A 20,021-nucleotide genomic window follows, 5' to 3' on the forward strand; every position below is an offset into this window, starting at 1 on the left:
AAATAAACTGCTCTTTATTCTCTATTTCCTTCTTCTTTGTTTTCTTCTTTGTTTTCTTCTTTATGGATCAAGCTGTTAGAACAAAGTTATCTTATATCCACGGAGGACTGATGGCATTTGTATGGCTAGTGGCCGTGCCACTTGCTATTGCAGGCAATATGTACGCTAGAAAGAAGCAGTTACCATGGGGACCCAAGTTTCATATGGCGGTCATGGCAACTGCTGTACTTTTACCATTTACAGCGTCTGCCGGCCTTATCTTTAGCGTATCTGGTGAGATCAAATTGAGGCCTCATTCTGTATGTCTTTTTTTTTTTTTTTTTTTTAAAAAAAAAAGTAATGAATAATGATTGATCTTTATAGATGATTGGAACCATTCTGTCACTTGGCACATGGATACAAATTATCCTGGGTGTTGTAAATCATTCTGTATTTCGATATCGACGAAAGCATAATCGCTTGCCAGCCAAACGCCCGTGGAATAACCATGTGCATATATGGTTAGGACGATTTTTAGCTACTATGGCTCTATTGAACGTATCCTTGGGAATGAGAATAAGGGGAGCAAGTCTCGTGGTCTATATTTTGTTTGCCATATGGGCCACCTTCTTGGTTGTTCTCTTTCTATATTTAGCTTGGATAAAGACAGAAAAGAAGCAGGCTGTGTCTTGTCTGCCAGATCCAGACAAAAGTTACAAAGTTACCGACAAAGGGGATTATGATAAGAGTAAATTATTGACCAATAAATATGGTGTAGGGTATCCATCTTGAAAAAGGGGAGTACCTCTACTATGTCTACATCACAAATAGAATCTGCTTATGATGAATGATTAAAATCTCATTTGGTGAAACACTGTATCCAGACACTGTATACGTGCAAACGTTTGATTCAGCCTCTAGTGTGTCCCTTTGTGTGTGGTTGTTTCCTTTTTATTCTATTTTTTTGAAAGCCCGTTTGTTTGACAAATGGAAGGTTTTTTTATTTTTATTCTTTTACTTTCTTTTGGTTTTTTAAAAAAAAAGTCATGTCGACAATTACAAAGGAAGAAGAAGGGTTGATAAAGAAGAGTATAGTAGAGTATCCTTGTATACAGCTGGATAGTTGTACAAATACACAAGGGATATCATCATCAATAACAGCAGCAGCCTATGACTTATTATGTGTTATTCTTCTTCATACACTACATTTTATATATATCATCTATATATCATTCAGGACTACATGGCAGTACTGCATTGTGTATATACATCGATTGACCGAGAAAGAGATATTTGAATGCATTCAATATGATCGAGCTCAATTGACAAAGATACCAAAACATCTCAGTATTCATATTTCCAATGAATTAGCAAGTACAAGGAGTCATAAAGACTGGGAGGAAATTATAAACAATGTGTGTTCAGTCTCTTGCTGGGCTTGGGAGTTTGGTATTAGAGAAATATCTGTATATGATGCATCAGGTAATATTGTGTATATATTTATATGAATATGTTCTTTTTTTGGGAATATTGAATTTACACTCTTTTAAGGTATGATGAAATATATTTCTGTTGATTTATACAAGCAACAAAGCAAAACATTGAATGAATGGATAAAGGCTTATTCAACAAAGAGAACAACAAAACAAGAAAACTGTAAGAGAATAAGAGCAGAGTTGATGAATACGAATGATAACAGCTATTGTTATATATAGACATAAAACTTTCGTTTTTATCAGGTGAAAGTGGTAAATCACATATGGGCGCAGTTGTACAAAGAATGGCCAAGCAAATCAATGTAAATGATGTTCATATTGGCCTAGTAGATAAACATATGCATGGTAAAGTAAGAGAAAAGGGAAAACATCAAAGGGGATATGTATTAAAGTCATGTATAGAAGATTCTTTTTCAGACTCTGATTTAATGATTGTCTATAACGGCCTTCCTCATCATTATCTATCTTTAGATGGATATTCTCCGTGGCATATTAAGCTCACAGAGTTCATGTAAGTAACAAAAAAAAAAAGTCATGTGTAGCTTGATCTCATTTTATAAATAGTAACTTTAGTCATCACCATTCTTTAAATTATACACTATTTTCTAAAGCCTTGTATCGATTTTCAAAAGTAGAGCAGCGCTTCGGACGATGATGTTGTAAATAAATAGATTTCCTTATTCATGAACCGAGTGTCTGTTCTCTGTCAGCTTTTTAAACTTCCGAATGCCTTCTTGTACCCATGAAGATTGCCCTTTTGAGCTTTCTATACTACGTGGCTTCTTCATCTTGCCTTCATAATGAGCTCTTGCTCTATCCAAAAAACCTGGGTATCGAACTACTGCAAATCGTCTTAGTCTATAGGCCTTTGTAATGCAATCACGTATCAAATCATCCTGTGGTTTTGATTGACAGACGAGGCCTGCCTTTAGAAATAATCCTTTAAACTCCTGAATAACTTCTTCTGAACAGCCAATCTCCTTTTCATAGCATTTAGCCATTTGCTTATCCAACAATATCTTCCATTCTGGTTTATCTGCTTCCAAAAAGAGTTGGTTGATGACATTGACACTCTTTCCAAAATGAGCTGAAGGTAGGAATATGATCTGTCCAAACACAATATTGCTTATACGCAAGAATGGATTATCAGCTGTCTGAAACGTGCCTGCGAGTGACTTTATTGAGCCTGTGAGTGCTTGAAGCTCTTGATCTATCGTGTCTTCTAGTTCATACTGCCTATTTACACCCTTCAGTTTGTTTTCAAGGTCTATCAAAGCGTGATATTGCTGTTTAAGTTCAGCTTCACTCCTTTGAATGTCCTTATCTAAATTGTCGAGTACTTGCTGAACAGTTAACTCTTGTCTTGATTTATACTCGAGTAATTCCTGTATTTCTGTATCTGTTTCACGTTCAAGCTTTGAGATGCTTTGTTGCAAATCTTTGGGAACATTAGCATCTTGTTTCTCGTTCGGTTGAACCCTGCTCATGATCCTGTGAAAATTGAGCCCAGTGTTTGATTGATGTATTCTTTTTTCATAAATTCGAGTTAATTTTAAAAAGTCTTGGTCAATATATTCTGTAACAGGAGAAGTGTTGGAAGTAGAATAAGTGGTAGTATTGGTGTCTGTAACAGTAGTAGCAGTAGCAGTAACAGTAGGGATAGGAGTAATAGGCGAAGCAGTATTCACAGTATTACTAGTGTTAGCAATAACAGTAGCAGTAGCAGCATTGCTGATACTTGACGGCAACTCTTTTTCTATAACAAAAAAAAGTGCCTGTGTTTTAGCTTCTATTAACATCAACTATATACAGCATTTGACTGTTGTTTTTACCTGATGAATTTACAGTCTGAAGGTTCTTTGAAACATCAATATTATTTACTACTTTAGTTGTTATGTAAGATAGCGTTTAATATATTAAGGGTTAAAGACTACCTGTTTTAGTGATGCATTAACATTAATAGGAAATTTATGCAGCAATGTTTGCTTTTACCTTCTGAGCTATTATTTTCTTTATCCATTCTTTGAGAGAAAAAAAGAAAAGATAGAAAATAAGCCCTCTTTTTTTATTATAAAGGGAGTGGCACACATGATATGCTTGTTACACATCCTCCTTCTAACATAAACTCTCTACTGCGCACCTTGTTAGTCAACAGAAGAAAAAGCTCTTTATTGATCAATGGCATAATTAGACAACCAACGAAATAAAGAAAGAAAGTAAAAAAATGGGAGAAACCTTCATGGATTTGAATGAGAGAAAAAGAAAGGGCTTTATGATATACGATTTGATTTTCGATTTTTTTTTCTTTTTTCTTTCGCTTTCTTCTATTCTTTCAGTATGGGTCCTTACTCCAATAGAGATATTTTTTTATTTATTCTCGCTTTTCTGTTTCCACCAGCAGCGGTTGCAGTCAAGACAGGATGTAGTGTGGAGTTGCTCATTAACGTCTGTCTTTGCATTCTGGGCGCAGTACCGGGTATTGTTCATGGATTTTATATTGTCCATAAATACAATGATAATGTTGAAGATTTGGAAACAGGTGGATTAGAATATCAGCGCGTGCCAACAGAGCAACCAGACAGATTGGGTTATGGTTCTACTGCTCCACCTCCTCATCACTAAACAATGTCCTTTTTTTTTTACAAAATAATAAATATAATTCAGACTCAGGAATAAAACTTTGACTATGACACCCATACGGCTTTAGGAACCCAAATGCTAATAGACAAACACCAGAAAAGGAAAAGAAAACTCGCATACACTATAAAATTTGAAAATCAAACTATTCAAGGTTTGTGAAAAGACTGAGCACTACGCGCACGAGGAAATCCACGAGAAGGTTAATGCTACGGACACTTCCTCGAGGCGCTGCCTATATTGTCACTTCACAACTGCATATTACCAAAGTCCCTACCTAACCTAAGGTTGTCCATTGATATAAATACGAATTTATCATAATTACACTTGAATTAATCTTGATTCTTCAGAAATTTCTTCAGTTCGATATTTGAAAAAGAATCTACCCAAACTTGAGCCAAATGACGACGACATTCGCAAAAAAAAAAAAAAAATGAATACGTGGAAGTTTTTCATGGTCAAAAAACGCGAAAATGATATTGAGGTGATCAAGGAATACAGCAAATAACTTTTTTCTCATACATTATGACTATATACGTTGATGTACTTTGGAATAGGGAGGAATCATAAGTAGCTTATTCTTGTAATGATAGCCATTACCGGCTTTATAAAAAAAAACCAAAGATACCGCATATTAGTGTTCCTGAACACGGGCCAAATAAATTTGACACACGCTTTTTCTTTTCTTTTTTTTTTTTACTTTATTTGTATATCTTTTTTTTACAACTTTTTCTTCATTTTGAATTCTGACTCAACCCAAATGACTGAAGCGTAAATTCACGTTCTCATTTCTAAGATAGTATATAAACCAAATGGCAAAGCAAAGCTCTAATATGGACGATATCATTTACACAAGCAAGTCAATGTATTGCTTAATTTGGTAAAGCAAAAAACCTTCCAGACGGCCAATCACAAGCCCAAACAGCAATAATGATCATAGCTAAAAATAAATTTAACCGCGCCAGTTTTTTTTTTTTTGAAACTATCTATCAGGGCACATTTGTTTATTTTAATCTCCGAGACGCGCTCTTTTTTTTTTATTTTTTTTTTTTTACGTGAACTATGATTTTTTTAAATAAAAAAAAAAAATAGTAAAAAAAAAAAAAGAAAAAGCTAAAGAAAACTAGCGGGGGCGTAAAATAGTAACCGAAATAAGGATGCGAATAACCTCTTTTCTTTTTTCTACTCTTCTTCTTCACTTGAACATTTTACTTGTTTTTTTTTTATGCAGAATAACATTAAATATATCCAAACAGATTTAGCCTATAACCAAGACGTAAATCGAGTAAATATAATTTATTTTGTCCCTTGCTGCATAAATGCTAATTTTTTTTAATAAAATAGCATATTGAATCACTAAGAGCAAGATTAGGCTTTGCTAAATTCAAATTGAATAATGGTTGGGAGAATAATACATTACTGGATGTAGAATGTTTATGGAAACAAAAACAAAAACAATTGATAAAAGACATACCAATACCAAGATTTACACAGCAACATATCATTGACAAATGCATTCACAATAATCATCATCCTAGCCAATATAAAAGATCAAGATTATTGAACAGATCATTATCAAGTCCAGTCACTTCTCCAAATGATTTAATGGATGATGATTTTACAGAACGACCAAATAAAAAGTACAGGAGAAAAAGTAGTCATCTTACTCATACTACCAGTACTACCGCTTCCATAGCAACCGCCATGCCAACTTCACCCGCCAATATCCATGACAATGACAACGCCATGCTCAAGACAGACAATCGCCCTATCAAAAACTCTCTAGACTTTTTATCTTATGCTATTGCAATGACCGAAAAGGATAGACAGCAGGACAATCAAGAAGATGATCAAAATTGGACAAGAACAAGTCAGTTACGCCTGTCATTGTCTATTCCGAATTTGCTAGTAGAAGACAAAAATCCTGAAATATCATCTACTACCAACAGCATTTCTTCTTCCTCTACAGCCACAACAACCACAACAACAGCAGCAGCGGCAGCAGCGGCTCATGCTATGATGATGTTTGTCAACAGTAATCGTTCAAGCACTTGATTTTTTTTTTTCTTTTTAAGGGGAAAAAGGGGGATCCAAGCAAATTTTGTATAGTCAATGTATACCTTTTTGTATATTAAATAAATTTTCTTTTTTTTTTCTTGCAGAGTTAATCGCACGGTCCTGTTTAAATATAGTATACATCTTTTACAAAAATAATATAGCTGCGGCTTATTGCATTTACGTATAAATTACATTATGAAATGCAGCATTATATTTAGGAATAGGTATAAGTTTTGGAAGCATTTTAAACATAACATACTACATGTTTTGCTTAAAAAATTACCTTTTATGGACAAGTATTTTTCCATTTCAAAGGTGACCTTGAATCAAATAAAATAAAAGAAATTGGCTGGAAAAAACACAAATGCATAAGTGACAGGTTTTGCATGTCACCCAAGACATTAAAGGATATGGTCTGTGCTATTGTGAATAATGCCTGGATAAATTAAACAGTCTGAATACTATAGGTTTTGTTGTCATGGGCAGGGATAGGTTTCAATGTCATTTTCTTTTAACTTTTATGCTCATAATAAGGCTATATTACCAGAGCTTCCAGAATTTCCATATTCAAGTTCTCTACGCCAATATGCACATTTATGCTTGATATGGAGTTATTGCTCGAACTAATATGGAAAACAAAACCAGCAGTGGGAGCTTGCATTAAATAAGTAAAAAAAAAAAAGCAAGAAGCCCACAAAATTCGAGATATTAATCATGCCATCTTTCCATCTTGATTCAACTGCAGTATATCAACAAATAAAACGATGAGACAAGGTGAGGCTGACTAGTTCAAAGAAAGAGGAAAGGATAGTGTAAAAAGAAGAAGGGAGAGTGTTGACAAAAACATCAATACATTTGATCCCTATTGTACATCTTTTTCACAACTTCCATTTTGCGTTGTATAGGCAATGCTATAAAGTCATCAACCTTTGACAAGAAGATTGTGTAGATGCTACTGCTGCTCATAGGGTTAGATAGAGAGGTGAAATAGTTAATAAGTACGATAATAATTCTAGAAAAAGACAAAAACAAAAACAGAAGACAGAATCAACAAAAGTGGATTTTCTTTATTCAGTGTTATCTTCACAATACTGTCAGACTGCTTTGAAAGCTCATCCTTGAGCTCACTTTTCATGATCTCCAGCAGCTTTCTCATGAATGTAGGACCCAGGGTAGCAGCAGCACGATATCTACCGACTTCATTTACTTTTTCTTCTATCAACTTCGCCGTTTCAATCAAGAATTTGGAGTACCCAAAGCCATTGCCGAGACTGCTTGATGTCAAGTGCAATTCTTGAAAATTGGTTGCATTGGATCGTACGTGCTTTTGAATATCTAAATATACGCTTGTTTCAGCAAAAGAAGAGAAGAGATTAACTATGTCTTGCTGGCTAACAACTTCATTGACTGTGCAAATCTATAGAAACTTTCATGCAAAGTAATGAACATTTGGCTTTATAGCTATCTGGCTCTTGTGATTCCAATAGTAGGTCGGCGCAGTTTGGGGGAAACCAGACGTATACTTCGTTCGAAGGTGGAAACCCCACAGACGATGGGAATCCCGGCGTGCATAATCATTTAATAGCATGTGTGTTGAACACAGACTATTAGAGCAAGAGACATACATCTAGCTGCTCTTCATTTCCCTAAGCTTCCGCTTTGATAAGAACGATCCAAGGTATGTCAGGACTATCCTATCTTGTCCAAGGAAAAAGCCACCGCAAACAAGTAATTCCAGGAAACCATGGAATATTGAGATCGTCCAAGGTAGGCCTTTCTACGGGCTTTTGCCACTGGTGCTTCCTCGTACTATCTGTCTCTCACTCCATAAGCGCAATCGTTTAATCCAACGTGATCATGAGCGAATACATCACCATTCGTAAAGTAAAAGTACCCATTTAGGAACTTTACTATGAATCCAACAATTATGCCAGCAAACTGTTGAACTTTGCTTTCGAGCATGTCATGATGCCTTCTAAAGAGTTAGAAAGACTAAGCAAAACCGCATATTGAATTTCTTACTGAGAGAGCTTGTTGTCAGACCATATCGAGGACATTCTGTGAAGAAAAAAGAAATAATTGTAGGAAGAAATGTTGCTAAAGATTTGTTTATATTTATGCTTTTTACAAAAATAAACTCAGAGGAGCATCATGTGCTAGTTTTGCGTCTGATGATACTGTGTCATTATCTTTTACCAAAAGGCCGATAATAACAGGCTTCTTTACTCCAACACTAGTTTGTTAAGTCTGATTTGTAGTTGCTTGTCTAATTTGACTTTGCCGGTTTCTTCTTCAGCCGCATAGTGGATTGTTACGCTGCCATAAAAGTTGCTGAGGGTGTTTGCTGTCGTAAAAGCTTGTACTTTGCTTTCTATAAAGCAGTGCGTAAATTAAGAAAATAAGCCATAGCTTATCATTACTGTGCACGTAACTTCCAGTTGTTTAGAAGTTACCTAGCTGCACTTCGTTGTTGCTCTACAGAATGTTACAGAATCCCTAAATGAGCTTATCTGGCAACATTTGTAAGTAATGACCAACAAATAGTTTGCAAAGCAAATCAGCGGCATTAAAGAATACAGCTGAGTTATGGGCAATCAAGCCCGCATATATACTGCGTCTTTTGGACAGAAAATAATATCAAACAGTTCATTAAACTTGACATAGCTCATATTTCGCTCTTCCAAGACACCTCTGACAACGTTTTATTTATGCATATACATAAACACAATGATATACAACGTCTATATTTCAACAAGTTGTGCTTGATCGGAGGCTTGTGTTTACTCTTTGAAATATCAAGGACAAAGCATATAAGATTAAGTTATGTTTAGAGGAAGAATAGTAGCTTATATTTGCATGTGCAGAAGGCTTTATGGTATTGTTCATATAATTTTTGACATGGCCAACAAATACTCTGTTATTAATTACCAAATACTGAAGCCCTAGTAAGATTATGCTACTAATGGATGAGTATTCGATGATAAGCTAAGATTAAACACGATGAGTCAGTATTCTTTGATAAAGTGGAGAACTTTAATTCTTGTTTTTTATTACTTTTTTTTTGTGTATAAAATTATACACACATACACACACACGCGCGTACGCGCATATACACGTATACAGGTAATATATACGTAAAACACGTATATGCACTATAGACTTAGAGCAATGTACAATGAGACCAGCATTGTTCATCTAACTTTCAATCTTAATCTTTTTGTTCTACAATCTCTTCTTCATAAATGGAGCTTGCGAATAGTTGTTCTGGTGATATAAAGCTTTCAGATGATACTTGAATGTCTTGGCCAATAAGCAAATCTATGATAGTAAATGTATGAGTCAATGGCTCTATTATTACTGTTTACTCGTACCTTCTTCTGGTGTACTCGTTATATTCAATTTACTTGTCTTCCTTGACATTTGTTCTTCATTCTTCTTTCTGGAAAAGCCTTTTTTAATATCAGTCAATAGTGTTGATCGACTACTACTGCTTATCGATGGTATCAAGGGTGGTATATTCACACTACTGGTTGTCATCAATTTCTGTCTCCTTCGTTCCTCCATATGATGTGCCTCATGTAACAAACGCGATTTGTGATTGTGATTGGCAGACTTGGGCCGTGTCTTCTCTGTTGATTGACGCGCCGTCTCGACTGGATTGAAAGCGAGCCCCATCTGGATATAGTTCCCCAGTAAGCCCAAACGCGCTTTGTTATTGGGTATAAAAAACCTGTCTGACTTTAAGGCCGCATTTTCCGCGTTGATCACTATAGAACAGTGTAAGCAAACAGGATGTTTTCTTTCTTGATTATTACATTTTAATGTGAGGAAGCTCTTGAGCTCTTTATCATCAAATAATGGCGGACTTGGTATAGGCGGGCCAAACTGATTTACATTTTTATGTTTAATGACTTCAATCCTATCCATCGTGATCTAAGTCACAGATCACACAAATAAGGGGCAGCAAGCTTACCTCCAATGTCGCTTTTGGTGAACAGTTTCTGGACGAATAACAATGTAGACGTGTAAGAATTGAGATCGAATCGCTTTTGGATTGAATGTTTGGTTTCCTTCAATGAATATAATACAGACAATATCTATCTTGTTTTTGAGTATTTCATGTGATGGACCCTTAGACATCTTACCATTGCCAATATGTTTCTTTCGAAGCACTTGCTGCTTATCATTGGCTTGCGAGGGCATGATGGCTGCTACATGGAAGGTAATGTCATAGTCTCTCCATTTGGACACATAGGCAAATTCACCTGATTCTCCAGCTATATATGAACATAGTGGGTTAATAAGTAGGGCTGCGTATCTGATGTGATGTTCAAGAGTTACTCTTTGTATCAAGTCCAGCAGCATATCCTTTATATCCTTTGAGCTGGATTTTATGACCCATGATGCTCAAAAAGTCTTGTAGATCTTTTGATAATCCTGTGTTTGAGAACCAGGATTCTTCCGTGATCTGCCCATTCTTAACTGTGAGCACACCAAACTTGTAGTGTTTTGGTATCTATTAGGTATTAGCACAATTCAAGAAACAATAATAGTACCTGTAGCTCATCATATTTAATCAATTCTTTCTCTAATCCTGACAAGATTGTTGACTCTGCTGATAGTTCTTTAAAAGATCTCAGATCTAAATGTGGACAGACAGATAAAATGGCTGCTCTCATCAATCGGGTTGATTCACTCGTTTCATTGCTGCTCTTGAAGGAGGGTAATAGTCGTTTGTTGCTATTGATCTGATTCATTGATTTACTTTCGCCTTTTAGCTCTAGCTGATTCTGTGTATCTCTAGCTGTGTTTTCATGAACGATGTATCTCGCTTGTTCAGACTATAAAGAGATAAAGTGTTGTTAGACATAGAAAAACGATGCAAGTGATACTTACGTGTTTGCTACGTATAATGATCCGGTATTGGGTCATGTTGCCTTTATCTGCCTTTTCTTGCACAATAGTAATAATGCCTAATGTTGTATCTTCGGTAATCGTTGAAATACTCTGCACTGAACTTCGGTTTGATTTCCTGCTACTCTTTTCGTTATTTGTCGTCTCTAAGCAACCAATCAAAGTGACATATGGTTTTCCAACAAAATACTGTCTAAACCAAGTTCCTTCAAGTACAAGCTGATCTGATTTCATTTCCTCATAATCTTTACTTGAAGGCCTCTTCGTCTTGTAGTACACCTTGGGTAATTCTTTTTTATAATGATCAGAAGCAACACACAGGGCTGCATGTTTTGTTGAAGAGCACACTTGACAGATATGAAGTATTCGTGCTGTCTTTATAACAAAAATGAGAACCTAGTTTAAAAGAGATCATCAATTTACCTTGGATTCCAGTGACAAGTTACGTAAATGATCAATGTTGAACTTTCTGTCCAATTCACAGGCGTGGATCAGTGATTGTACATCCTCCAATAATTCCTCCTGATCGTTCTTCGTGGCTGATTTACATTTTTCCTTGATTAAGTCATTCAATTCATGAATTGTGCACACTTTATCCTGAAACATGGATGAAATGGACGAAACTGAGGAATTTGAAAAAGAAAGAGGGAAAAATAAGCATTCAGGAGTTGTTGAGGGATAAGGAGATATATCACTGTCATTGTTATCATTATTATTATTATTATTATTATTACTATTACTACTGCTGCTACTACTACTGCTGCTGTGATTGTTATTATTACGATTACTAAATATATATGTAATAGGCTATCGGACTATGTTTAGAAAAGGTACACATTAGTTGATCTTTTTTTTTACTTGTTTTTCTTCTTGTTGTCGTTTTGGTATATCTAAGGTATGTCTTAGTTTACGGTTGGTTAGCTTAGACAGAGAAGAAGAGTAATATAATCTGGATTGAGTATTATTATTTGTGGGTGGTTGTAAAGTCGAGGAAGATGTTTCACGTGGACTACCAAACAATATATTGCCCAGTTTCTTTGTGAATCCTTCATTGGTTCCCAAGGTGTTACTACTGTCACTGTTATTGTTGGTACTAATAGAGGGTCGAAGTGAAAATAATAAACTGGAAGACGATTGAACGATCTTTTGAGGAATCTTGCTCGCCCTTGCTGATAATGAGGATCTTTTATCGATAACAATCGTTGTACTTTCGCTATGGTTATTAGTCATTCTTTTCTTCTTATGTCCAGCATAAAAATATGAATAACAAAAGAAAAAGAAAAATAAAAAAAAGGTGGGGATCTCTTCTGTTTTTGTAGGTGATCGTGTCACTAACTACCATCACCATGGTGACTATACCTATTATCTAAACTAAGCATCTTCCAGGCGTTTCATCCTCCATCTTTCTCTCTTTTTTTGTTCTTGATTTTGTTGTCTCTCTCTCTCTCTTCTCCACATCTTCTCCTTTTTTTTCTACAGCAATTTCTCTTAAAAGCGCTAATAAAACTATTTAATATTCGTGTAACGCCTAAGGTAAACCTCTTTTTAAGTAAAATTTCCCATCATGAAGCATTGCCTTTTTATGTAATAATGTTCAGTTGCAGTTGGTATCTTTTTGGTTATCTACTTGTCCCTCTCTTCCTTATTTATTCCTTCCTCTTTCATATTTCCTTGATCAGTCGCTTATTATCACAATGCATTACATTCAGCTAATAAAATAATATAGCTTTCATTGTCTTTCTTGTTTTATCGTAAGCGTCACGTGATATATACCATTGATTCCCTAAAATCCTTGATTCCCCTTTTTTCGTATTTTATTATTGTGGGCTATGTTTCTTGATTGGATCGCACAGTTACGATTGCTTCAACATGACATACGTAAGTTATAATAAGTCGTATGACAATCAAATAACTAATCCATCTATTTCATACAGAAACGAACATCTTGGGCTCACTTCCTTTATCTGTTCGCAGAGTCTTGATTTCAGAGATTACGACCTTTCTACACCCGCCAGCTAATAAACAACCCCCCGATCCTGCTCTATTCGCTTCACCTGCCCACGTCAAATGGTTCATGGAAGTGATTGGGCAGAGTTTTAATTTACCTCTAGAAGATATGGCCATCACTTCTGACGATATCGACATCTATGCACGATGGCTATTTGAACAACATACTCGGCCTATCGCTGTCGTTCAGGAAGGATTGGAGCAGGAATTTTATCAAATCATTTTTCATCAATACTCTTTATTATTTCAACCACGCATCACACGTCCCTTTAGCTGCAACCAAACAATCAAAGATACCCTTACGCCTCTCGTTCAGCGACACGTCGAATTATGTAAAAAGACGCTCAAAGTATTTGTCATGGCAGCAAGGACACTCAAATTCTCTGAAGAGACTTGGTCAGTGACTCTGAAAGTCATGCTTGGTATTACGGATTATCTTTTGAAGGAGCCTACAGGTGAGGCATCCGGCATGATAAATATGGCAGATGAATTATGCGATACTCTATTACAGGCCTTATTTGAATTGTGGCTAAGATCAAACGTGATGGATGTCGAAATGTGGGATATACTAAAGGTTATATACATATATATATTTAGTAATCTTTCATCTTCTCAAAAATAACTCCCCCTCCTTCCCTCCTGTAGACTTGTTTCATGCGCTGGACACATAGGCCAAAGGCAATACAACAATGGTCATCTTTATCCTTGGCATTGACCAAGCGAGTACAAAGCATCATTGGCGGAGAAGGCACCGACGGTGTATACGTGAGTGAGCCTAATATTAAGCTAGATCTACCTCCAGACTTTGTTTGCTATGCCTGGCACCGTGTACTCTATCTGATCCCTCATCCACTTCAGTTAACTCCTACCAATTTTACTCTCACTATGTTAGGCATCCGCCAACTAGTTGACACACTCTCCCACACACCTTCTTCGTCCGACGGCAATACTCTCCTGCACATGTTTGGCACCTACCTTTTTGATGCTGCATCACGTGCATCATCTCCATCTCTCGACACAGAGTCTCTTCGCGGCTGTGCCGAGGCCTTTGTCACGCTCTGCGCCATCTTTTGCCAGCCTCAGAGAAGACAGCCTTTCCTACGTACTTATATTGAAAAGTTTTACGCTGCTCTCTTAGTCGGTGTTCAATCACATGCCTGCCTGCCTACCATTCTCCTGTCCTGCACAGAGCTCTTTGCTGCTGATTTGGAAGGTGTACGAATCTTGGTGCCTGAATTCATCAAGGCGATCAAGATGGTTCTTCCCAAACTGCGTATCGAGTGTAAGGTGCCCGTGGATCAATTAAGATGGGCAGCGATTAAAGTGCTTAGTACGGTCATGTGCTTGCCAAATCATATTCATAAAGTCGAGTTACAGCAGCGAGAGGATAGCGCTGATCAAGTCACTTTGGCTGGTGATCAAGAGCAAATTGTTGCTCAGTTGGTAAAAATAAAAAAACAATACATGAAAAAAAGTATTCTGATGAGCATACTAGATACGAGTACTCTACGCTGAACCACAAGAAGAAGTGACCGATAAGCCAACGTTATCTGTAAGTTCATCTTTTTATTGTAACATCTTGACTAAGGCTACTGTTAGTTAAAATATTATATACTTGAAATACTCTTGACATCACTTCGTACAGAAACTTCGTCTCACAACATGAGGTATATTCTTCATTTAATTAATGTCTATGTCATTGAGGATGTACCCTTCTGTCCGGGACTGGTTGGTACTGTAGTCAAGTTGATTCAGGACAAGGTATTTTAGAATAAGCGAATATGTATGTAAAAATGCTAATATAATCGACCAGATTCTCACCATGCAACTACCCAACGATGTCATCTTTGTCGCCTTTGATGTACTGATGGACTTTGTAGATTTGTATGATTTTGTAAAGAGAGACAGTAAGGTAAGCACAGGGCTTGGGTAGGGGCAATTGAGTGCCCCCTTTATACTCATCTTGTAATATGTAGAACGTGGCAAGAGAGCTTGTGCTTGCGTTAAGTAGATATGTAAATACACTGCTGCAAACAGGTAATCTCGTCAATACCTATGGGCTTATTGTACAGGCTTATGAATGTATGATTCGCTGGGTGCTTGTAAGTCAATGGATCATTGGCGATAAAGATTGCTGCAAGGCAGTCATAGAGACGCTAAGCAAAGGCATTACTATTCTTGAAAAGGATACTCATACAGTGGTACCACCTAATACATCCGAGCAGCCACCGATTGTGCCTCCTGAGAAGAAGAAAAGAAGGGATACGGGACTCATGCCACCCAAGCAGCTCTTTCAACTTCCTCCTCGTGTCAACAAGGGGGCACATCAGACAACACCGTCAAACAGCAATACGTCACAGCATGAGCCTAGCCATGCACCACCAACCGACACTTCTCGACCTGCTAAAGAATATATTGCTATACGAAGGGCAGCACAATACTGCATGTCTTTGTTTGTAAATCAGCTTGGCCGGTTTGCACTTCCTAATGAACTGGACGATGCTCGACCAGAAATGGCTGACGATTTACATCAACTCAGACTTTACAAAGAAAAACACGGTACCTATGAACGCTGCCCCATTCGTTGTTTTATGCTGAGCGATCGAACTCTTTTGACCATTATGGACACCACAAGTCATATACCCTCTATCTTGGTCGTCGTTCGAGATACTACAGGAAAGTATGCGTGGTCTATTGAAACTCGATATATGGATAAGCCATTTGAGCCCTCAAACCAGACTGATCCGCCCAAGCAAGAGCAACAGCGACAATATCAGACGACTCAACCTACGCTGTCGACCAATAAACGTGTGACCGTACCTAAAGCTACAGCCGTAAACGAAGCAGAAATGCCGAACATGGAAAAGTTATTCGCGCCTCATTCTGACAATTGGAAGGAGCTAGAGACAGTCAAAGTTTTGATAGACAGGCAGCTGAAGGCAGAAACAACCCAAAAAAAACCCGTGGCAACAGTATGTCGAACTTTACCCGCTTGTACCAAGGTGGATTATGAACTTCCGAGAGGATTCAGACTGTTCTTGTCTCAGCTTGGATTCCTTTTACCACAAAACCGTGGACATATCATTCCGTTAAAAATGAATGATACCGTTGTTTCTGAAATGGAGGCATTAGACATGTTGAGCGAGTAAGAAAAAAAAATAGCGTGTGTACATACGTTGGTTACTGATGCTATTATGTGTATGTAGACGCGATTGTATATCTGTCACTGTGTATTATGCAAAATCTGGAGCCACAACATGGTCTGAACTTGTAGAGCAATTACCTACACCTAATGAGCGATTTCAACAGTTTATTCATTGTCTTGGCTGGACTGTAAGTTTGCCTGTTGAGACCTTGATTAGAAACTAATGATATTCATAGGTGGATCTTGAAAGCCACAAGGGTTATAAAGGACGGCTGACACCGTCTGTTTGTGATACGACCACTTATTATTCTGACAGAATCGTCGAGTTTGTTGCTCATAATCCTTACTTTTTGAAACGGCCTGTAGATGGGACCAATGTGAACAGTTTACATCAGCAGGCAACAGTCGATGATCACACATGTATTATTTGGATAGAAGATTTGGCAGACTATCAGACTTTGGCAGAGCGTATTAAGCAAAATGCAGCAACTAACTCGAAGCTAATGGTTTATATATTTATTAACCCACTTAAACACACATCAGATACACTCTATTGGATCCGTATTTATGTACCATCCAAGGGAGCCAGTCAACGCCTTTATGAGAATATGATGGTATTGAATCATATATCTTTTCTGTTATGTACTCATGTTATCATAGATACTTGGCCCACTTGTAGATGGCATTGTCGTCAGCCGACATGCTTTAGGATCTATGGTTCGAAGAACAGCGATCTCTGCTCATCAAGCATGTAGAGTAGTGATGGATACATTTACCAGACCTTATATTGTACGTAAAGAGTACATAAAAGAAATGATGCATAGACACCGTACAATTTTACCCATATCCGAGTAAGTCATTAAAGTCATACTCTTTTATATATCTAATCTATTATAGATTTTACCATGATTTATTTTCAGGAAAGTAATGAATAAAAAGCTTATTTTGATTCCCACGATTTGTTCCATGAATGTCTTTTTCTAAGCAGTCACATAGAAAAAGCTGGAAATGTTGTGTTTGAATTTTGTAAGGGCTTTCTTGAATAAATGCGGGCAGGGAGCTACACCCCCTCTCTTTTCTTTTCTTCATTTCACATCAAAAATATTAATCATGGTAAATATAAAAAGGGAAACAATGATTGAAGAATCATTTATTCACTTTGTTTAGTCTGCTGCTGGTAAGCTCAAGAGCATCGTTCCTCTTCTTGACCGTGTTTTGGTTCAACGTATCAAGCCTCAACAAGTAAAGATTGATTGTGATGCGCCAAAAAGGGAATAACTAACTGTTTCTATTAGCAAACCGCTGCTGGTATCTATATCCCAGAAAAAGCTCAAGAAGCTTTGAACGAGGGTGTTGTCATTGCTGTTGGTAAGGGTGCTCTTGACAAGGAAGGTAAACATATTCCTCTTCAAGTAAATGCTGGTGACAAGGTCATCCTTCCTCCTTTTGGTGGAAGCTCTGTCAAGGTTCAAGGAGAGGTAAGTTATCGAGAGAGATAAGAGAGAAAGAGAGCGGTTTTGACTCATATATAATATAGGAATACCTCTTATTCCGTGACTCTGAAATCCTTGCCAAGGTTGTTGAATAAATAAAAAAAGAAAAAAAAAGAGCGGCGAAAACCCACCTTTGATTGATGTATAATATTCCTTTTCTTTACAACTTGTAACTCCATATCACAGATATAATAGAAATAAACGTGACGTCCTTTTTATTTCTCTCTCTTTCTTTTATAATTATTTTCAATGGTTATCGCAATTGGCTTTGAGGGATCAGCAAATAAGTTGGGTGTGGGTATTATACGACACGAAGGAGATCAAGTGGATATATTGGCCAATGTCAGAGATACTTATATTACACCCCCTGGCCAAGGATTTTTACCTCGAGACACAGCACAACATCACCGAGATTGTATACTTGATGTCACTCAAAAGGCATTAAAGCAAGCTAATATATCAACTCAAGATATTGACGTGATTTGCTACACCAAGGGACCAGGAATGGGTGCACCATTACTCTCAGTTGCACTTGTCGCTCGTACTTTATCCTTATTGTGGAATAAGCCTTTGGTAGGCGTGAATCACTGTGTTGGACGTAGAGTATATAGCTTGGTCATAATTGCGACATTTACTCACCTCTTCTTTTTTTTTTAGATATTGAGATGGGTATAGAAGTAACAAAGGCAAAGAATCCGGTTGTTCTTTATGTCAGTGGAGGAAATACACAGGTCATTGCTTATTCACAACAGTGTTATCGTATCTTTGGTGAAACATTGGATATTGCAGTAGGCAATTGTTTAGATCGATTTGCTCGTATATTAAACTTGTCAAATGACCCAAGTCCTGGATATAATATTGAACAATATGCCAAAAGGTAATTTCATTAAAGTGTGCCCGAAATTGATAATAACTTTTATATAAAGGGGTAAAAAATACATCCCCTTACCTTACACAGTCAAAGGAATGGACGTGTCATTCTCTGGCATTTTATCTCATATTGAAAAGATTGCCAAAGAAGAATTACCCAAAGGTGAGATCACGCCTGAGGACTTGTGTTTCTCACTTCAAGAAACCCTTTTCGCCATGTTGGTCGAGATCACAGAACGCACTATGGCTCACGTTGAATCCAATGAGGTGCTCTTAGTGGGTGGTGTTGGCTGTAACATACGATTGCAGGAAATGATGGGTGAGATGGCAAAGCAGCGAAATGGTGTTGTGTGCGCTACGGATGATAGATTCTGTATTGACAATGGTATCATGATTGCTCATGCAGGCTTGTTGGCCTACAAGACTGGATTCACGACACCATTAGAAGAAAGCACGGTGACACAGAGATTTAGGACAGACCAAGTTAAAATTGCATGGAGAGAAAATTAACCCTAATTTTTTATTTTTTATTTTTTCAAAAAAAATGGCCCATAATTCCCAAAACGATCATTCAATAAATGAACAAGTAATAGAACAAAGCAGAATAAGACTGGAAGAACACTGTGAAATCACAACAAAACATAGATCTTTTCAAGAGAGTCATGAGCAAACAGCTGTAACTCGCAAACATAAAAAAAAGAAGGAAAAAGAGAAAGATTTGAATGATGAAGAAAGGAAAGCCAAACAGGCCCCTCTCATGTTCTTTTATACAAGGGCATACATATCATTAAGTGGACACACCATTGATTTCTATGGTGCAAAGGAAGACTCCTTTGTGCTTCCACAGATGCGATCGATGAGACAAGAACGTGACGGAAAGCATTATCACATTACGGTGATTAACCATATTGAAGTGCGAAGGTTGACACCGGGTCTGATAGAAGAGGGCGTATCCAACCGAAATAAGCATCTGACAGCTTTAAAGTGTATATATGAAAAGGTGATTGACCAATTTGGTGGTCCCGAACAATGGGAAACACCCATCGATCTTGGCCTTGGCCGTCGTATCAGTGAGGATAATGCTGCTGTTAGTTACTACCGTGTCATCTATTGGCCATTTGGACAGAGTATGCGAAAATACTTTGGACTTGATTTCACAAATTTTCATGTCACCTCTGGATTCTTCCCCTATGATGTCCATGAATATAAAGGACCAGGTACTCTCATGTGCTTACAAGAGGATCAGCCTTGTAGTAAAGAACAGGCTGATCTTTTAGTCTCTGTTGCTAGTCATTATAGACATGATAAAGAGTTTCTAAGTAAACTTTATCAGACATGTCAAAGAAATCGATATATCCATCAATTACATGAAGTTCAAAGGTGGCTTTGATAAATATTTATATGAAGGAAACAATAAATAAG

At 37.1% G+C, this 20,021-nt stretch overlaps 11 protein-coding genes across 11 annotated transcripts; 7 read left to right on the forward strand and 4 right to left on the reverse strand.

The window, feature by feature from the left end:
* Positions 1 to 62: 62 nt before the first annotated feature.
* On the forward strand, positions 63 to 2,130 carry RHIMIDRAFT_238941 (Undecaprenyl diphosphate synthase; the record flags this gene model as incomplete). Its single annotated transcript, XM_023609065.1, has 7 exons — positions 63 to 299; positions 364 to 758; positions 1,217 to 1,461; positions 1,531 to 1,635; positions 1,695 to 1,820; positions 1,878 to 1,986; positions 2,040 to 2,130. 7 exons carry the CDS (start codon positions 63 to 65, stop codon positions 2,128 to 2,130), a joined length of 1,308 nt encoding a protein of 435 aa, XP_023465214.1.
* Positions 2,131 to 2,152: 22 nt separating this feature from the next.
* RHIMIDRAFT_238942 (uncharacterized protein) lies at positions 2,153 to 3,495 on the reverse strand (the record flags this gene model as incomplete). The annotated part of the gene is made up of 3 exons (XM_023609066.1): positions 2,153 to 3,231; positions 3,308 to 3,355; positions 3,468 to 3,495. The coding sequence occupies 3 exons, from the start codon at positions 3,493 to 3,495 to the stop codon at positions 2,153 to 2,155; spliced, it is 1,155 nt and encodes a 384-aa protein (XP_023465215.1).
* A 275-nt stretch (positions 3,496 to 3,770) lies between these two features.
* RHIMIDRAFT_25360 (uncharacterized protein) lies at positions 3,771 to 4,271 on the forward strand. The gene has a single exon (XM_023611031.1). It carries the CDS (start codon positions 3,813 to 3,815, stop codon positions 4,095 to 4,097), a length of 285 nt encoding a protein of 94 aa, XP_023465216.1. The 5' UTR covers positions 3,771 to 3,812; the 3' UTR covers positions 4,098 to 4,271.
* Positions 4,272 to 5,209: 938 nt separating this feature from the next.
* On the forward strand, positions 5,210 to 6,274 carry RHIMIDRAFT_293035 (uncharacterized protein). Its single transcript, XM_023613949.1, has 2 exons — positions 5,210 to 5,397; positions 5,457 to 6,274. Exons 1-2 carry the CDS (start codon positions 5,338 to 5,340, stop codon positions 6,165 to 6,167), a joined length of 771 nt encoding a protein of 256 aa, XP_023465217.1. The 5' UTR covers positions 5,210 to 5,337; the 3' UTR covers positions 6,168 to 6,274.
* Positions 6,275 to 7,182: 908 nt separating this feature from the next.
* On the reverse strand, positions 7,183 to 8,227 carry RHIMIDRAFT_238945 (uncharacterized protein; the record flags this gene model as incomplete). Its single annotated transcript, XM_023609067.1, has 3 exons — positions 7,183 to 7,587; positions 7,995 to 8,145; positions 8,193 to 8,227. 3 exons carry the CDS (start codon positions 8,225 to 8,227, stop codon positions 7,183 to 7,185), a joined length of 591 nt encoding a protein of 196 aa, XP_023465218.1.
* A 917-nt stretch (positions 8,228 to 9,144) lies between these two features.
* Positions 9,145 to 11,814, reverse strand: RHIMIDRAFT_257871 (uncharacterized protein). Its single transcript, XM_023611310.1, has 9 exons — positions 11,508 to 11,814; positions 11,067 to 11,459; positions 10,727 to 11,011; positions 10,512 to 10,686; positions 10,316 to 10,459; positions 10,144 to 10,267; positions 9,986 to 10,089; positions 9,542 to 9,937; positions 9,145 to 9,488 (listed from the first exon to the last, which is right to left on the reverse strand). The coding sequence occupies exons 1-9, from the start codon at positions 11,688 to 11,690 to the stop codon at positions 9,379 to 9,381; spliced, it is 1,914 nt and encodes a 637-aa protein (XP_023465219.1). The 5' UTR covers positions 11,691 to 11,814; the 3' UTR covers positions 9,145 to 9,378.
* Positions 11,806 to 12,534, reverse strand: RHIMIDRAFT_25381 (uncharacterized protein). Its single transcript, XM_023611049.1, has one exon. It carries the CDS (start codon positions 12,312 to 12,314, stop codon positions 11,922 to 11,924), a length of 393 nt encoding a protein of 130 aa, XP_023465220.1. The 5' UTR covers positions 12,315 to 12,534; the 3' UTR covers positions 11,806 to 11,921.
* Positions 12,535 to 12,858: 324 nt separating this feature from the next.
* Positions 12,859 to 17,318, forward strand: RHIMIDRAFT_25440 (uncharacterized protein). The gene is made up of 11 exons (XM_023611089.1): positions 12,859 to 12,962; positions 13,019 to 13,665; positions 13,737 to 14,534; positions 14,587 to 14,643; positions 14,691 to 14,852; positions 14,905 to 15,003; positions 15,068 to 16,236; positions 16,298 to 16,424; positions 16,473 to 16,850; positions 16,897 to 17,087; positions 17,134 to 17,318. Exons 1-11 carry the CDS (start codon positions 12,914 to 12,916, stop codon positions 17,162 to 17,164), a joined length of 3,708 nt encoding a protein of 1,235 aa, XP_023465221.1. The 5' UTR covers positions 12,859 to 12,913; the 3' UTR covers positions 17,165 to 17,318.
* A 28-nt stretch (positions 17,319 to 17,346) lies between these two features.
* On the forward strand, positions 17,347 to 17,824 carry RHIMIDRAFT_244689 (chaperonin Cpn10; the record flags this gene model as incomplete). Its single annotated transcript, XM_023610102.1, has 4 exons — positions 17,347 to 17,349; positions 17,404 to 17,478; positions 17,532 to 17,714; positions 17,774 to 17,824. 4 exons carry the CDS (start codon positions 17,347 to 17,349, stop codon positions 17,822 to 17,824), a joined length of 312 nt encoding a protein of 103 aa, XP_023465222.1.
* A 154-nt stretch (positions 17,825 to 17,978) lies between these two features.
* On the forward strand, positions 17,979 to 19,109 carry RHIMIDRAFT_244690 (peptidase M22, glycoprotease; the record flags this gene model as incomplete). Its single annotated transcript, XM_023610103.1, has 3 exons — positions 17,979 to 18,327; positions 18,387 to 18,606; positions 18,656 to 19,109. The coding sequence occupies 3 exons, from the start codon at positions 17,979 to 17,981 to the stop codon at positions 19,107 to 19,109; spliced, it is 1,023 nt and encodes a 340-aa protein (XP_023465223.1).
* Positions 19,110 to 19,143: 34 nt separating this feature from the next.
* Positions 19,144 to 19,989, forward strand: RHIMIDRAFT_238949 (uncharacterized protein; the record flags this gene model as incomplete). Its single annotated transcript, XM_023609068.1, has 1 exon — positions 19,144 to 19,989. The coding sequence occupies one exon, from the start codon at positions 19,144 to 19,146 to the stop codon at positions 19,987 to 19,989; it is 846 nt and encodes a 281-aa protein (XP_023465224.1).
* Between the last annotated feature and the right edge of the window lie 32 nt (positions 19,990 to 20,021).

The sequence above is a fragment of the Rhizopus microsporus genome (genome assembly GCF_002708625.1).
Source record: "Rhizopus microsporus ATCC 52813 unplaced genomic scaffold scaffold_11, whole genome shotgun sequence".
Lineage (NCBI taxonomy): Eukaryota > Fungi > Mucoromycota > Mucoromycetes > Mucorales > Rhizopodaceae > Rhizopus > Rhizopus microsporus.

Bases quoted from the DNA above. Each gene is read 5' to 3' on its own strand.
- RHIMIDRAFT_25360 (XM_023611031.1), top strand. From the start codon at position 3,813: ATGGGTCCTTACTCCAATAGAGATATTTTTTTATTTATTCTCGCTTTT.
- RHIMIDRAFT_293035 (XM_023613949.1), top strand. From the start codon at position 5,338: ATGCAGAATAACATTAAATATATCCAAACAGATTTAGCCTATAACCAA. The intron at 5,398-5,456 runs GTAAATATAATT...TTAATAAAATAG, and splicing joins ATAACCAAGACGTAAATCGA to CATATTGAATCACTAAGAGC.
- RHIMIDRAFT_257871 (XM_023611310.1), bottom strand. From the start codon at position 11,690: ATGTTTCAGGATAAAGTGTGCACAATTCATGAATTGAATGACTTAATC. The intron at 10,687-10,726 runs GTACTATTATTG...AATACCTAATAG, and splicing joins TTAAATATGATGAGCTACAG to ATACCAAAACACTACAAGTT. The intron at 9,489-9,541 runs GTACGAGTAAAC...TTACTATCATAG, and splicing joins AACGAGTACACCAGAAGAAG to ATTTGCTTATTGGCCAAGAC.
- RHIMIDRAFT_25381 (XM_023611049.1), bottom strand. From the start codon at position 12,314: ATGACTAATAACCATAGCGAAAGTACAACGATTGTTATCGATAAAAGA.
- RHIMIDRAFT_25440 (XM_023611089.1), top strand. From the start codon at position 12,914: ATGTTTCTTGATTGGATCGCACAGTTACGATTGCTTCAACATGACATA. The intron at 16,425-16,472 runs GTAAGTTTGCCT...TGATATTCATAG, and splicing joins TTCATTGTCTTGGCTGGACT to GTGGATCTTGAAAGCCACAA. The intron at 16,851-16,896 runs GTATTGAATCAT...ATGTTATCATAG, and splicing joins GCCTTTATGAGAATATGATG to ATACTTGGCCCACTTGTAGA.